This window comes from Anopheles nili, chromosome X (assembly GCF_943737925.1).
Source record: "Anopheles nili chromosome X, idAnoNiliSN_F5_01, whole genome shotgun sequence".
Lineage (NCBI taxonomy): Eukaryota > Metazoa > Arthropoda > Insecta > Diptera > Culicidae > Anopheles > Anopheles nili.
Window position 1 is genome coordinate 9,940,725 of NC_071293.1, and position 16,020 is coordinate 9,956,744.

General features: G+C 38.6%; 1 protein-coding gene across 1 annotated transcript; it reads left to right on the top strand.

Moving 5' to 3' along the window:
* Positions 1–2,784: 2,784 nt before the first annotated feature.
* On the top strand, positions 2,785–4,970 carry LOC128728666 (UNC93-like protein). The gene is made up of 8 exons (XM_053822299.1): positions 2,785–2,814; positions 2,878–3,003; positions 3,073–3,478; positions 3,548–3,794; positions 3,870–4,171; positions 4,259–4,390; positions 4,451–4,647; positions 4,714–4,970. Exons 1-8 carry the CDS (start codon positions 2,785–2,787, stop codon positions 4,837–4,839), a joined length of 1,566 nt encoding a protein of 521 aa, XP_053678274.1. The 3' UTR covers positions 4,840–4,970.
* Positions 4,971–16,020: the final 11,050 nt, after the last annotated feature.

Genomic DNA, 16,020 nt, shown 5'->3' on the forward strand with positions numbered 1-16,020 from the left:
CCTCAACTTCTCACCTATGGCTCAGGCAATCAACCACTCATCACGCATCAACCGACCAAGGTTCAAACGATAACGTTCGAAATTACATCCCAAGCGCGCGAAATTTTACCCCAAGCTCGTACAAACAACTGAGTCCTTTTGCAAAACTCTCTCCCAAAACAGCATCATATCAGCGAGGGTCTTAAAGGGTTAAAAAATCTCATTTAATCGTGCTACAAGAAGTTGTAACGAGATGACCTAATTAACGTAAACTTCCAATCGCGAGGTCATGTTTAATGCGCCATCGTATCCTTGAGAAACTTCGAAATTAGATGTGCCAACTGGCAGTGGCACTAACTGCGGGTTTTAAGGAGGTTCGGAATCTTCCGGACATGGCCATGTGGTTCCTTGCAACTTGACCCTCCATCAAGTAAATTCGCAACCCACCCAGAGGTGAGACGCGTGTGTCATTGACAGGCCATTGTCTAGGCCACCTGACGTTCAGCTCGAACGGATTGGCACACGCTCCGAATACCCATCGTTTGCTGGCTGGAATACACAATGTTGGTACACAGCCTGCACGTTTATTCGCGCGATCCGAGCCTTCCCAAGCTCAAGAGCGCGTGCGCAAAACGAAGATCCTGATACAAATCACATACGCGAAACGCGCACGCGTAACGTAAGAATAATAAGTCATGAGCACGACAAGACAGCTGGGCTGGGGAGGTACTGCTGTGAATTTTAATACCGGTATTTGCTTAACGCCCGCCAACCGATAGCGCCACTCGCTGCGAGCAACCTTCACCTAATTCTGCAGCAAAGAAAAAACCACCGGCGTGGCGTACCGGTCAATGTCTGGCCAGGTTGCGTCCTCGGAAGGAGACGTAAGTGTCAACTCTTAGGCTGCACTGACCTGGGCCACTTATCTACCAGATGTTTGGTGCGTTTGTCGACACCCACACTATTGGGGCAAAGCAAGATGTGCTTATCTTGAGCGTGGACTACTCGCTGTCTGCGTGCGGAAGTACCGATTGATCGTCGGTATGGAGGCCGGTATTCTAGAGCTGTCAACTGTGCATGATGAGTGCCCATTGGAACAAGCATGTAAGCCCCACAAAGTCTCCCCAAAATATGGTGTTGAAGGCACAGCTAAAATGCTAGAACTCCCGCAAAATAACTCCGGACGCCAGTGAAGCAGAACGCAGTCGAAATGCCTCCTCCCGAGAACGGGAGAGTGAATTCCTCCACTGAGTAATAATGGCCGTTTGTAGAACGCACGAGGAAAGCACCACAAATTATAGTTTCCGACACAGTGACACATTGTCTAGGGCGCCCTGCCCATGGGAAAGCATTATTTTTTACACCACCACCCTGTCCGGGTTTGGGCCCGGGCTGCAGTTTTCTTCGTTTCGCCCACCCTCCAACCGTTAACGTCAATGTTCGCGATCACTCAGGCTTTGCCCCTGCCCTGAGCGTGTCTCCTTGCGCGAGACGCTCACCTGTCATCAGATAGGCATCTTTCGCGTGCTGATTTCCCTATTCTAATTCAATTTGCCTTCTCACTCCGCCCGGCTGGGCTCCTTAATCCACAAATCCCACACGCCAAAAGTGCTCCATCCAAAAGCGCTCTAGCTCTCTCTTTCTCTCTCTCTCTCTCTCTCTCTCTCTCTCGCGCTTCCGCGTTCGTTGCTCTCTTCCTCATGCGCGCCTACCTGGCTTCCTCCAGCACTGACGTGCGGGTGTACAGTCTGTCAAAATAAATAAAAAAAAACACACAGCATTCTTTAAATGCTGCGTTTTTTTATCTGTGACTGCTTCCACTCACCCCCTTTCCGCTCGTTCGACGGAGAAGTAAGCCATACACTAATACATCACCGCGGACGGGCGCTCTCGTTGGCCTCCACCGTTCCTACACCTACATGCCCTTTCGACTCACCCGGCACTGCCACGTGGTTCGGTTTCCGGAAATGCTAATTACACACACACACACACACACACACACACACTCACCTAAGCATACGCTTCGATTTATCTCCCATCAGCATCATGTTTGCATCTTCGGTGCAAGGTGGAGGCGGTAGTGCAGGCAGCTAACAATGAAAACGTATATGGGGTGGAAAACCTCTCATGTCCGTGGCAAATTATTATGGAAAATTATTATGTCTTTTGTCAACTTTGTTTCATTGTCAATGCCACCCGCGCCGACGACTGTCGCGATTTATAGTTCCCTGTTGTACCTGGTGCGTTTTGATTACGTTGCATCAGCATCAACACTAACCCCCGCACCATCCACCCGTGCTGGCGGGAAGGCGGCATGGGGTCTTCACTTATCTTCTTCTATTAGCGTGCAGGAAAATGGGTGTATTTTCCCGCCAATATTCGCGATGCAACGCTGTAATGGCTAGGCTGAGAGCAGGAAAGTCAATCATTAACAGTGGCACTCCTTCATTAAGCGGCACAAGAATTGAAGTTGCAGTGTTTCTGTTTTTTCCTCTTTTGTGTTGTTTTATTGTAAAAGCTCCCATAAGAGTGCCTCACTGGCACATGCACTTATTGATTTAGTGCCGTCCGTCCGATTGGGACGGTATACGTTTGTCACACCGGAAGCCTGCCGGTCTGTGAGATCCCCCGACGTTTGATTGATGGTTGATGTGACGCTTGAGAGGCTAAGTGCGTCTGTCGGCTGGTGTCAGTCACAAAACGAGCAGCACATCACGCAGCACGTATCTACGCAGCACCTAACTGGCTAACTTCTTCTGGTTTTTCGTACACAGCAAATCGACTTACAAGAGCAGCAGCGCAACCATGCACGGTGGAGGAGTCGATTCCGATAAGGTAGGTACGGTAGACACGTGTACTAGCGGATGTTACGATCCTCCTCATTTCAACCTCCTACAGCACAATGGAGCTGATTCGGCTTCGTTGCGAGAGAAAGTGCAGCTGCGGCGTGGAGAGAAGTGGCGCATCCTCAAAAACATCATCACCGTATCCTTCGCATTTATGGTGCAGTTCACCGCGTTCCAGGTACGCGTATGCCTCAGCCGTGTGTGTCTCGTCCTGTTAACTTCACCTTCGGCCGGTCTGTCGTTCTAGGGTACTGCGAACTTGCAATCCTCCATCAACGCGAAAGACGGTTTAGGCACCGTATCACTCAGCGCCATCTACGCGGCCCTCGTCGTGTCCTGCATATTCCTGCCGACGCTCGTGATCCGCAAGCTGACGGTGAAATGGACGCTGTGTGTCAGTATGCTGTGCTACGCACCCTACATAGCGTCGCAGTTCTATCCGAAGTTCTACACATTGGTACCGGCGGGCATACTACTGGGACTCGGTGCGGCTCCAATGTGGGCTAGCAAGGCCACGTATCTGACGCAACTGGGCCAGGTATACGCCAAACTGACCGATCAGTCGGTGGAGGCCATCATCGTGCGCTTCTTTGGGTTCTTCTTCTTGGCCTGGCAAACGGCGGAACTGTGGGGCAATCTGATTTCCAGCCTTGGTAAGCTCGTTTTAGCCTCCGTTCGTTTATTAGCACCGAAGTAGTACTCATCACAGTGTCGTCGTTTAGTTCTCTCTAGTGGGGCACACGGGGCAGCCGCACCCATCGACGAGAGCGGCAACGGGACTATGCATCATGATCATGACGACTCCAACCTCCAAAGCTGTGGCGCGAACTTCTGCGTCGTCGAGACATCCGACAATGCCAACCTACAGCGTCCCCCCGATTCGGAGATCTTCGAAATCTCAGCCATCTATCTTTCGTGCATCATAGCTGCTGTAGTCATTATCGCCGTGTTCCTAGATCCTCTTTCCAGGTAAGATGGCGACGGGATGTGTTCATGGGCGTTGTTGTTGCCATGAGGGCTTGGTTTACCACGTTACCTTTACAGGTATGGTGAGCGTCGCCGTGGTTCAATTTCAGCCACAGAAATATCTGGCATGCAACTGCTGTCGGCCACGTTCAAGCAGCTGAAAAAGGTCAACCAGCAGTTGCTGATCCTGATCACTGTCTTCATTGGCATGGAGCAGGCATTCATTGGTGCTGACTTCACGCAGGCATACGTTTCGTGCGCCCTGGGCATTCATCAGATCGGATATGTGATGATCTGTTTTGGTGTAGTCAACGCAATATGCTCCATCATATTTGGATCCGCGATGAAATACATCGGGCGTGTTGTTATCATTATTCTTGGTTAGTCGAACTTTGCTTCGAGCTGTCGGGGCAACCCGTTAGACAAAAAGTGAAATTTATTTATCGAAATCTACCGCACTCTTGTAGGAGCATTTGTGCATGGAGGATGTATTATATATTTACTGTACTGGCGACCGCATCCCGACCATCAACTGGTATTCTACATTCTTTCTGGGTTGTGGGGAATTGGAGATGCAGTGTGGCAGACACAAATTAATGGTACACTATTAGCCGGTCATTGTTAAGAAAAGTGCATATATTAGCCAATTTGTTTTATAGGTCTATATGGTGCCTTATTCCGTCGAAATAAGGAAGCTGCGTTTTCAAACTATAGATTATGGGAATCAGTTGGATTTGTCATTGCCTATGCATACTCTACGCATCTATGTGCACGTATGAAGCTCTACTTGTTATTTGGTGTTTTAGTTTGCGGAATGATCGGATACACAATTGTCGAAATCCGTCAGCTAAAGAAGGTTAGTAATAAACTAACTAAACACACGCCTAGCATTAACGAATAATGAAAATTTTTCCTGTTTCAGGAGAAACGCATGAAGAAACTAGAAGAGATTCCCAAACAACAACAAACGGATGCCGACCGGAAAGCCATCGAGGACGATGATGAGAAGGATGAGCTGGAGGAAGATATTGTTGTAACACATCTTTGATGATGTAATCGAAAACGCGCAATATTCAAATAATGTTACTAAAACAAAAAAACAACAAATCGCTATACGAATTATATACAATTCACGTTAAAAAAATTTCCAATGATGTTATTTTGAGCCCTTCTACCTTAAGCACTATTATAAAGAGTGGTATTCGTTTTTGTTCATCCGTTGTTTATTACAAATTAAAACTATTTACCAATTTATATCCGGTGTGTAAAACCTAGCAAAAGTTTTATTTGCATATAAAGTTATCATATGAACTAAATGATTGAGCATATTTACTACACATACGATATGATTTACAATGAAATCTTCTTGTGTAATTAAGAGCATCACTGTACAATCAGATGCATTAGGCAAAGAGATGCGTAGTCATGAATATATCAACCGAATAATATCAGCTTACAATCGGCTATATCTGAATTAATAGGTTTTGTAGAAGCGTTTTCAATCATTTTCCATAGTAAACCATATGCAATGTAAGCGAGCTTAGATTAAATGTACTATACCTAAAACGTGCTGTTATTTTCTAGATGATATGCTAGCTATCTAATTCTCGCTCATTGGTAGATGTTATGTGAATAAAACTTAGATTTGCGTGTATCATTGCTACTGTGTCTTGGAGTATTCACATTTTACATCAGCTTGTAACAAAACTAACAATATGAACACAACATAAAGTTCACAATAGTTTATTCAGCTACTTGCAGCCTATTCCGCTCTTTTGGATGCACCAAAGCGAAACTCCTATATATTTGTCCTTTACAAATATCGGAAAAATGATAATGCTCGTACAAGCGAATTTGTTGTAGTTGAGAAAGTATATTTCATTATGCTTTTCGGAATTTCAGCCTCAATTACATTTAAATTAATAGATTGTGATCAAATATAAAGAACGAGACGGGGTGAATTTGTAACCAATAATACGCAGCTGGTGAAAACGTGATGGAAAGTAATGTAATAGATTGCTAGGTGAGCCAAAAATCACAGATGGACGTAGAAATATGTGGAACGATTTGCAGTGATAAACTGTAATATTAATGAAATGTTTATTTATTTGAGTAATACGCTTACAAGTTTATTCGATTTTTTAAAGAAAAGGTCATATTCGATCCATCTGCCCTATTTCTTGTTTTATCCTTGTATATCGTAACAATGTAACATAAATGGTAAAAAATATCTGCGAAATCAATTAAGCCTAGGAATGTACCCAAAAATTATTGAGCTCAACCGTAAAACTACTTAGCTTACTAATAAGAATGTGTTTATCGCTTGCTGCCTTGTTGCGCTTGCGCTGATCAAATGTTATTTCTTGAAAAAGAACCTCCAATCGAGCTTTGTTTCCTATGCGTCACCGTGATTGATGTTTCATCTAAAACAAAATCGAAAATAAATCGTAAAGCAATGATAAAACATTGAGTATATGTATAATTTGAACTTACTAATTCATGTTCCTTTGTTTGCGATATTTTTCTGGGGAAACGTTGGAGGATTACAAAATAACCGATGGGCTGGTATTGAATATATGTTTGCTATTGGTTTATGTGAAAATTATAAGTCCCAGGCGCCAGATAATGTTGATCAAGGTTGGGATTGACCATTCATCAGGTCAAGATTTGACTGATAAGTTTGATAATAATAAATACCATTCATAAATGATTACATATTACACCTGTAAACATACCTAATCAGAACAATCTGTTCCCTCAACGACGGGTGGATTCTTCGGTTCACCACAACCGTTTGGTCCATTGTTAGATGAGGCTGCAAATGAAGGACCGTTAGTAAATTCATAAACAGCTATGGAATATGGAAATGTCATATGTACTATAAAAATATAAATACAAGTAAAAATATAGTTCTCTTATTGAGGAATACTTACCCTACGAAACAGTCGATTGCCCAACGGATTTCTTCATCTCTACAGAGTCGAAATACTTACCAGCTTTAAACACAAACCAGGTTTTCGTGAATGAATGACTAAATACGAACCATTGTGCTTCCATGGACGGCTCGTACAAAAATACATTGGCCCTATAAATCCATGGTCAAAAACCGTCATAAACTATTAACAATAAAATAAGAATTTGTTAAACTTACATGTTAAGTAATGCCAACGCTTTCAGTTCCACCATTGATCCGTATGTTTGTCGATCGATCATATTGTACATATATAACTCGAAATTATTTTCAATATTCTGTAAATTATCGATCAGAATCAGTAAAGATAAGCATTGTTATAACATTTCTCAAAATCCATACGTTTCTATTTCAAAACCACAGTAAATGCGCACTAATTGATATCATGTTAAGTACCTTTCTGAAATACCACTGATTGTGATACATGAAATCGATACATTCCAATCGAACTTGTCCGTGATAATTCTCAGTACCATATTTTAAAAGCGATATGACGCGAAATAAGTTACACGAATCATTTGTCACATTCCACAGGAAGACCCCGAGATGATCTAGGAATTGATTAAAATTAGCTGATGTATGCCCGTCAGTTGTTGAACAAGGCAATTTATGCATAATGCGATCATCTATATAGCAAAGGAAACTTCTGTTATTCATTTTGTTGAATATAGTTGTTCAGCTTGTTGAAATTCCACTACAATTTAGTTTAACTTTGAATTTTAACTCTCTCAACGCAACTATCTGCTGAAAACTGAAACCGTTTTTTTACCTGTGTCTTTCCGGTAGCTACAAAAAAGCAGGACAGCACGTACGACACAGGTGAGAAAGCTATAGAAAACGGTGTACTAATGAAAGATATGTTGAAATTTTTCAACACTGCCGCCAATTAGATCACTATTAGGCTCAGCTCTATTAATTTAATTAGGTCGCTATTAACTAGCATCAACTTTATCGATAATTCATAACGTTTGTGTAAAAACCAGTTTCAAACAAATCTCACGTATAATATATTATAATTAATATGTTACAATACGTTTTTTCAGTGTTGAATAACCAATAAAATAATTTTTCACAAATAGTGCAATATTTCTCCGGAACAGTTAATAGGGCGTTATTGCGATTATCGTTCTTAATTTTGAGCTCCATTTACATAAGGCATTATTGTTTTTCTGGTCTACAGCTGGCGATATAATTTTCATTGCCATGTGAGATATAGCACACACTATTTTGTCATTTTTTTGCGTAGATTATCCTGAGCATCAATAATTTGATTTTTTGAATATGTTGAACGCTATTCCTAAAGCTACCTTGTTGTGTAAATGATTTAATTTTCAAAATGTGTTTCATATAGCTGTTCAAACGAATGCTTTCACTACATACAAATATCAAAGTAGACTTTTAATTTGTATGAAAGTAATATTACATGTGATTGGTAAGCACGTGTTAGATGTGTATGGAATAAAATAGAAAGATCATTTGAAAACTGTTACTAATTGATTGCCCGCGTCCTTCCGGTAACACCAAAAAAAGCAGGACAGCACGTACGACACAGGTGAGAAAGCTATAGAATACGTTGTACTAACTAAAGATATGATGAAATTTTTCGACACTGCAAGATTAGATCACTATTCACGCTCAATGCGATCGTGTTGTACTAGAAACTCTGATACCATTTTACGTTTACCTTTTTGAACGCTGCCAATTTATTTAGACGCATTTTGCAAAACAACATTGATCAAAGCTGTAAATTGATTTTACTGTATATAAACGTTCTTATGGGTGACGTTTTGCGTAACGTTCCGAAAGAGATGACATGTTGGAATGCGAGATCGAATGCCAAATCAAAACAATGAATGCAAAATTAAAACAAGCAAGTTGCCTTGCGAGTGAATGAACTTCGCCGCATGGTGTTCAAGAAAAAGAGATGGAAGAATATCCTACGCATATCCTTAATCTTGTTGTCTTTTTCACGCACTATTTATGATTTTGGTGTTTTAGCTTAAGGAATGATCGGATACACAGTTGTCGAAATCCGTCAGCTAAAGAAGGTTAGTAATAAACTAACTAAACACACGCCTAGCATAACGAATAATGAATATTTTTCTTGTTTCAGGAGAAACGCATGAAGAAACTAGAAGAGATTCCCAAACAACAACAAACGGATGCCGACCGGAAAGCCATCGAGGACGATGATGGGAAGGATGAGCTGAAGGGAGATATTGTTGTAACACATCTTTGATAATGTAATCGAAAACGCGCAATATTCAAATAATGTTACTAAAACAAAAAACCAACAAATCGCTATACGAGTTATATAGAATTCACGTTAAAAAATTTCCAATGATGTAATTTTGAGCCCTTTTACCTTAAGCACTATTATAAAGAGTGGTATTCGTTTTTGTTCATCCGTTGTTTATTACAAATTAAAACTATTTACCAATTTATATCCGGTGTGTAAAACCTAGCAAAAGTTTTATTTGCATATAAAGTTATCACATGAACTAAATGATTGAGCATATTTACTACACATACGATATGATTTACAATGAAATCTTCTTGTGTAATTAAGAGCATCACTGTACAATCAGATGCATTAGGCAAAGAGATGCGTAGTCATGAATATATCAACCGAATAATATCAGCTTACAATCGGCTATATCTGAATTAATAGGTTTTGTAGAAGCGTTTTCAATCATTTTCCATAGTAAACCATATGCAATGTAAGCGAGCTTAGATTAAATGTACTATACCTAAAACGTGCTGTTATTTTCTAGATGATATGCTAGCTATCTAATTCTCGCTCATTGGTAGATGTTATGTGAATAAAACTTAGATTTGCGTGTATCATTGCTACTGTGTCTTGGAGTATTCACATTTTACATCAGCTTGTAACAAAACTAACAATATGAACACAACATAAAGTTCACAATAGTTTATTCAGCTACTTGCAGCCTATTCCGCTCTTTTGGATGCACCAAAGCGAAACTCCTATATATTTGTCCTTTACAAATATCGGAAAAATGATAATGCTCGTACAAGCGAATTTGTTGTAGTTGAGAAAGTATATTTCATTATGCTTTTCGGAATTTCAGCCTCAATTACATTTAAATTAATAGATTGTGATCAAATATAAAGAACGAGACGGGGTGAATTTGTAACCAATAATACGCAGCTGGTGAAAACGTGATGGAAAGTAATGTAATAGATTGCTAGGTGAGCCAAAAATCACAGATGGACGTAGAAATATGTGGAACGATTTGCGGTGATAAACTGTAATATTAATGAAATGTTTATTTATTTGAGTAATACGCTTACAAGTTTATTCGATTTTTTAAAGAAAAGGTCATATTCGGTCCATCTGCCCTATTTCTTGTTTTATCCTTGTATATCGTAACAATGTAACATAAATGGTAAAAAATATCTGCGAAATCAATTAAGCCTAGGAATGTACCCAAAAATTATTGAGCTCAACCGTAAAACTACTTAGCTTACTAATAAGAATGTGTTTATCGCTTGCTGCCTTGTTGCGCTTGCGCTGATCAAATGTTATTTCTTGAAAAAGAACCTCCAATCGAGCTTTGTTTCCTATGCGTCACCGTGATTGATGTTTCATCTAAAACAAAATCGAAAATAAATCGTAAAGCAATGATAAAACATTGAGTATATGTATAATTTGAACTTACTAATTCATGTTCCTTTGTTTGCGATATTTTTCTGGGGAAACGTTGGAGGATTACAAAATAACCGATGGGCTGGTATTGAATATATGTTTGCTATTGGTTTATGTGAAAATTATAAGTCCCAGGCGCCAGATAATGTTGATCAAGGTTGGGATTGACCATTCATCAGGTCAAGATTTGACTGATAAGTTTGATAATAATAAATACCATTCATAAATGATTACATATTACACCTGTAAACATACCTAATCAGAACAATCTGTTCCCTCAACGACGGGTGGATTCTTCGGTTCACCACAACCGTTTGGTCCATTGTTAGATGAGGCTGCAAATGAAGGACCGTTAGTAAATTCATAAACAGCTATGGAATATGGAAATGTCTTATGTACTATAAAAATATAAATACAAGTAAAAATATAGTTCTCTTATTGAGGAATACTTACCCTACGAAACAGTCGATTGCCCAACGGATTTCTTCATCTCTACAGAGTCGAAATACTTACCAGCTTTAAACACAAACCAGATTTTCGTGAATGAATGACTAAATACGAACCATTGTGCTTCCATGGACGGCTCGTACAAAAATACATTGGCCCTATAAATCCATGGTCACAAACCGTCATAAACTATTAACAATAAAATAAGAATTTGTTAAACTTACATGTTAAGTAATGCCAACGCTTTCAGTTCCACCATTGATCCGTATGTTTGTCGATCGATCATATTGTACATATATAACTCGAAATTATTTTCAATATTCTGTAAATTATCGATCAGAATCAGTAAAGATAAGCATTGTTATAACATTTCTCAAAATCCATACGTTTCTATTTCAAAACCACAGTAAATGCGCACTAATTGATATCATGTTAAGTACCTTTCTGAAATACCACTGATTGTGATACATGAAATCGATACATTCCAATCGAACTTGTCCGTGATAATCCTCAGTACCATATTTTAAAAGCGATATGACGCGAAATAAGTTACACGAATCATTTGTCACATTCCACAGGAAGACCCCGAGATGATCTAGGAATTGATTAAAATTAGCTGATGTATGCCCGTCAGTTGTTGAACAAGGCAATTTATGCATAATGCGATCATCTATATAGCAAAGGAAACTTCTGTTATTCATTTTGTTGAATATAGTTGTTCAGCTTGTTGAAATTCCACTACAATTTAGTTTAACTTTGAATTTTAACTCTCTCAACGCAACTATCTGCTGAAAACTGAAACCGTTTTTTTTACCTGTGTCTTTCCGGTAGCTACAAAAAAGCAGGACAGCACGTACGACACAGGTGAGAAAGCTATAGAAAACGGTGTACTAATGAAAGATATGTTGAAATTTTTCAACACTGCCGCCAATTAGATCACTATTAGGCTCAGCTCTATTAATTTAATTAGGTCGCTATTAACTAGCATCAACTTTATCGATAATTCATAACGTTTGTGTAAAAACCAGTTTCAAACAAATCTCACGTATAATATATTATAATTAATATGTTACAATACGTTTTTTCAGTGTTGAATAACCAATAAAATAATTTTTCACAAATAGTGCAATATTTCTCCGGAACAGTTAATAGGGCGTTATTGCGATTATCGTTCTTAATTTTGAGCTCCATTTACATAAGGCATTATTGTTTTTCTGGTCTACAGCTGGCGATATAATTTTCATTGCCATGTGAGATATAGCACACACTATTTTGTCATTTTTTTGCGTAGATTATCCTGAGCATCAATAATTTGATTTTTTGAATATGTTGAACGCTATTCCTAAAGCTACCTTGTTGTGTAAATGATTTAATTTTCAAAATGTGTTTCATATAGCTGTTCAAACGAATGCTTTCACTACATACAAATATCAAAGTAGATTTTTAATTTGTATGAAAGTAATATTACATGTGATTGGTAAGCACGTGTTAGATGTGTATGGAATAAAATAGAAAGATCATTTGAAAACTGTTACTAATTGATTGCCCGCGTCCTTCCGGTAACACCAAAAAAAGCAGGACAGCACGTACGACACAGGTGAGAAAGCTATAGAATACGTTGTACTAACTAAAGATATGATGAAATTTTTCGACACTGCAAGATTAGATCACTATTCACGCTCAATGCGATCGTGTTGTACTAGAAACTCTGATACCATTTTACGTTTACCTTTTTGAACGCTGCCAATTTATTTAGACGCATTTTGCAAAACAACATTGATCAAAGCTGTAAATTGATTTTACTGTATATAAACGTTCTTATGGGTGACGTTTTGCGTAACGTTCCGAAAGAGATGACATGTTGGAATGCGAGATCGAATGCCAAATCAAAACAATGAATGCAAAATCAAAACAAGCAAGTTGCCTTGCGAGTGAATGAACTTCGCCGCATGGTGTTCAAGAAAAAGAGATGGAAGAATATCCTACGCATATCCTTAATCTTGTTGTCTTTTTCACGCACTATTTATGATTTTGGTGTTTTAGCTTAAGGAATGATCGGATACACAGTTGTCGAAATCCGTCAGCTAAAGAAGGTTAGTAATAAACTAACTAAACACACGCCTAGCATAACGAATCTTATAAATAAAAATGAATGTTTGTATGTATATATATATATATATATGTGCCTATGCGCGCGCTTCAATGGGGTTTCCACTGAACCGATTTGCATCAAACTTGGTACATAGGTGCATAATGGTCTCGGATTTGGGCGTTTGATTTTTGTTTTTTTTTAGAGCCCCCCAAAAGGGGGGCTCCCATACAACCCCAATTCGCGAATATTCATTTAAAAATACAAATGATGCCCGATTAAGCTGAAATTTGGTACATAAATGTTTCATTACTTTAAACGAATACTGGCAAAATTTCAGCCTCCTCAATGAAGAACAAAGGGGGGCTCCCATACAACCCCCCCTTCCAAAAAGTGATTATTATTCGCTTAAAATTATAGTCGTAGCCCAATTTTGTTGAAATTTGGTGCATAAACGTTCCATTACTAAAAACTAATACTCGCAAAATTTGAGCCATTTCAATGGGGAACAAAGGGGGGGGGTCCCATGCAAACCCCCCCTTCAAAAAATGAATATTATCCGCTTAAAATTATAAATGACGCCCGATTTGGCTGAAATTTGGTACATAGATGTTTTATTACTTTAAACAAATACTGGCAAGATTTCAGCCTCCTCAATGAAGAAAAAAGGGGGGCTCCCATATAAACCACCTCTACCCCCCCCCCCCCCCCCCCCATCTAACAAATCTATATCACTAAATCACTAAATCTAAATCACTGAACCGATTTGCACCAAACTTGGTACATAGGTGCATATTGGTCTCGGATTTGGGCGTTTGATTTTTTTTTTTAGAGCCCCCCAGAAGGGGGGCTCCCATACAACCCCAATTCACGAATATTCATTTAAAAATACAAATGATGCCCGATTTAGCTAAAATTTGGTGCATAAACGTTTCATTACTAAAAATCAATACTCGCAAAATTTGAGCCATCTCAATGGGGAACAAAGGGGGCTCCCATACAAACCCCCCCTTCTAAAAATGAATATTATCCGCTTAAAATTTTATATGACGCCTGATTTGGATGAAATTTGGTACATAGATGTTTCATTGCTTCAAACAAATACTGGAAAAATTTGAGCCTCCTCAATGAAGAACAAAGGGGGGCTCCCATACAACCCCCCCTCCAAAAAGTGAATATTATCCGTTAAAATTATAGGCGTTGCCCGATTTTGCTGAAACTTGAAGCATAAACGTTTCATTACTAAACAGTTATACTCGCGAAATTTGAGCCATCTCAATGAGGAACAAAGGGTGGCTCCCATACAATCTCCCCCTATAAAAAATGAATATTATCCGCTTAAAATTATAAATGGCGCCCGATTTGGCTGAAATTTGGTACATAGATGTTATATTAGCTTAAATCAACCCCGGCAAAATTTCAGCCTCTTCAATGAAGAACAAAGAGGGGCTGTCATACAACCCCCCCCCCACCCCCACCCCGTTTAACAAATCATAAAATATCACTTTGAAGTACATATGTCGTCGAAATCAACTATAATTTTATCACTTAATACAAAGACTTTCTAAATTTCAGTTCTACAAGCGGATAACCAAATGGTTGTCCCTCTCCCTCTACCAAATACATAAAAAATATTGAAAAATACACAAGGCATCCAATTCGATTGATACACGCTACAAATGCTTCTTCCTATTCATAACGCGACGAAGATTTATTTACGCCAGTGGGAAACAAAGGGAGGTTTCCAAAGAACCTCCTGTCTGTATTACCAAGAAAATAATTCGGTCATAGCAATAAAGCTTGGTCCGGATGATTTTAGGTGAGGATGATTCTGTTTACACAAAATTTTAAAAACAAGAGCTCCCATACGAGCTCTTCCTATTAGAGTATTGGAAGATATGGTCAAGCATGGCAATCATGTCCGATTGAAATGAAATGAGGCAAATTCATAAAAATGTCAATATTTACTGGAAAATTAGAATGGGACGTTGCAGCTCTCCCGGTTGGAGACAAATTCGTGGAAGGGCATACAATCCCTGCTCGGAATATTGAAAAAAAAAATGCCCAAAGTAACAAATATCGTCAAATTTAACAACAACTTTTCATGTACGCCTTAACACAGTCTATACAACAAGTTATAAAATATTATATTCTGCAATGCGGAAATGGGTGGATGGAAATCTAATTTATTGTTATGTTCAAATATCGCTCAATGATAAAAATGGTTTTTTGTTTATTCTTTTTTACAAGTGACTTTTACATTATGGTCGGGAAAGGAATTTCCATTATCAGAATAAAAGAAATTAACAAAAATGTAAAGTCGTCAACAAACAGTCCAGTTTCCTGCAACTTTTCTCTCTTCAAAAATTTATTTAGACACTAAACTGGGCTTAGAAAGTCAACTCATTTTCTTCTCATGCATGTTTACATTTAAAAGTGTACAATATTTTGCAACACATAGCGCTATGCCGTTATTCAGTAAGATTCAGTTTTTAATTGTGTTGAGTAGCGTTGGAAATCTGGTTGGTGTAATAAATTTAAATATCGATTTCAGAGCGTAATGATTACAAACATGAAATGAAGTTTTGAAAGAGAACAGCAATACAGATCAAATATAAAGGAAAATGGAACACTGTTTCCAGGTAGCTTCAGTGACAAAATAAGAATAAGTGTTAGAAAAGTAGAAAGATTTTGAACGTCATACATGCTCAGGATGGAACAACATGCTACATTTCCTTATTGCTATGTAAATAAATTTATGTGACGGATCCAAGACAAATGATACTGTATAAAAAAGTATTTCCGAAAGAATTAAAGAGGAAAACACAAGGCATAAAAAATATGTTTTACTAATTTGATGACGTGCAAAATGCGAAAGATTATGAAGCTAAATGGAAGTTGTGAAACAACAAGAGAAGAAAGGATTTTATAAAAAAAATCCTTTTCTTGAAAAAAATCCTTTTCTTCATAGCTAAGATGGTTAAAAGGCTCGATTTGTTATAAAACAGTGAACGATATTTTGAAAAAGCCAGGTACAACCAATTGGAAGGGA

Bases quoted from the DNA above. Each gene is read 5' to 3' on its own strand.
- LOC128728666 (XM_053822299.1), top strand. From the start codon at position 2,785: ATGCACGGTGGAGGAGTCGATTCCGATAAG. The intron at 4,391-4,450 runs GTACACTATTAG...TTTGTTTTATAG, and splicing joins GTGGCAGACACAAATTAATG to GTCTATATGGTGCCTTATTC. The intron at 4,648-4,713 runs GTTAGTAATAAA...TTCCTGTTTCAG, and splicing joins AAATCCGTCAGCTAAAGAAG to GAGAAACGCATGAAGAAACT.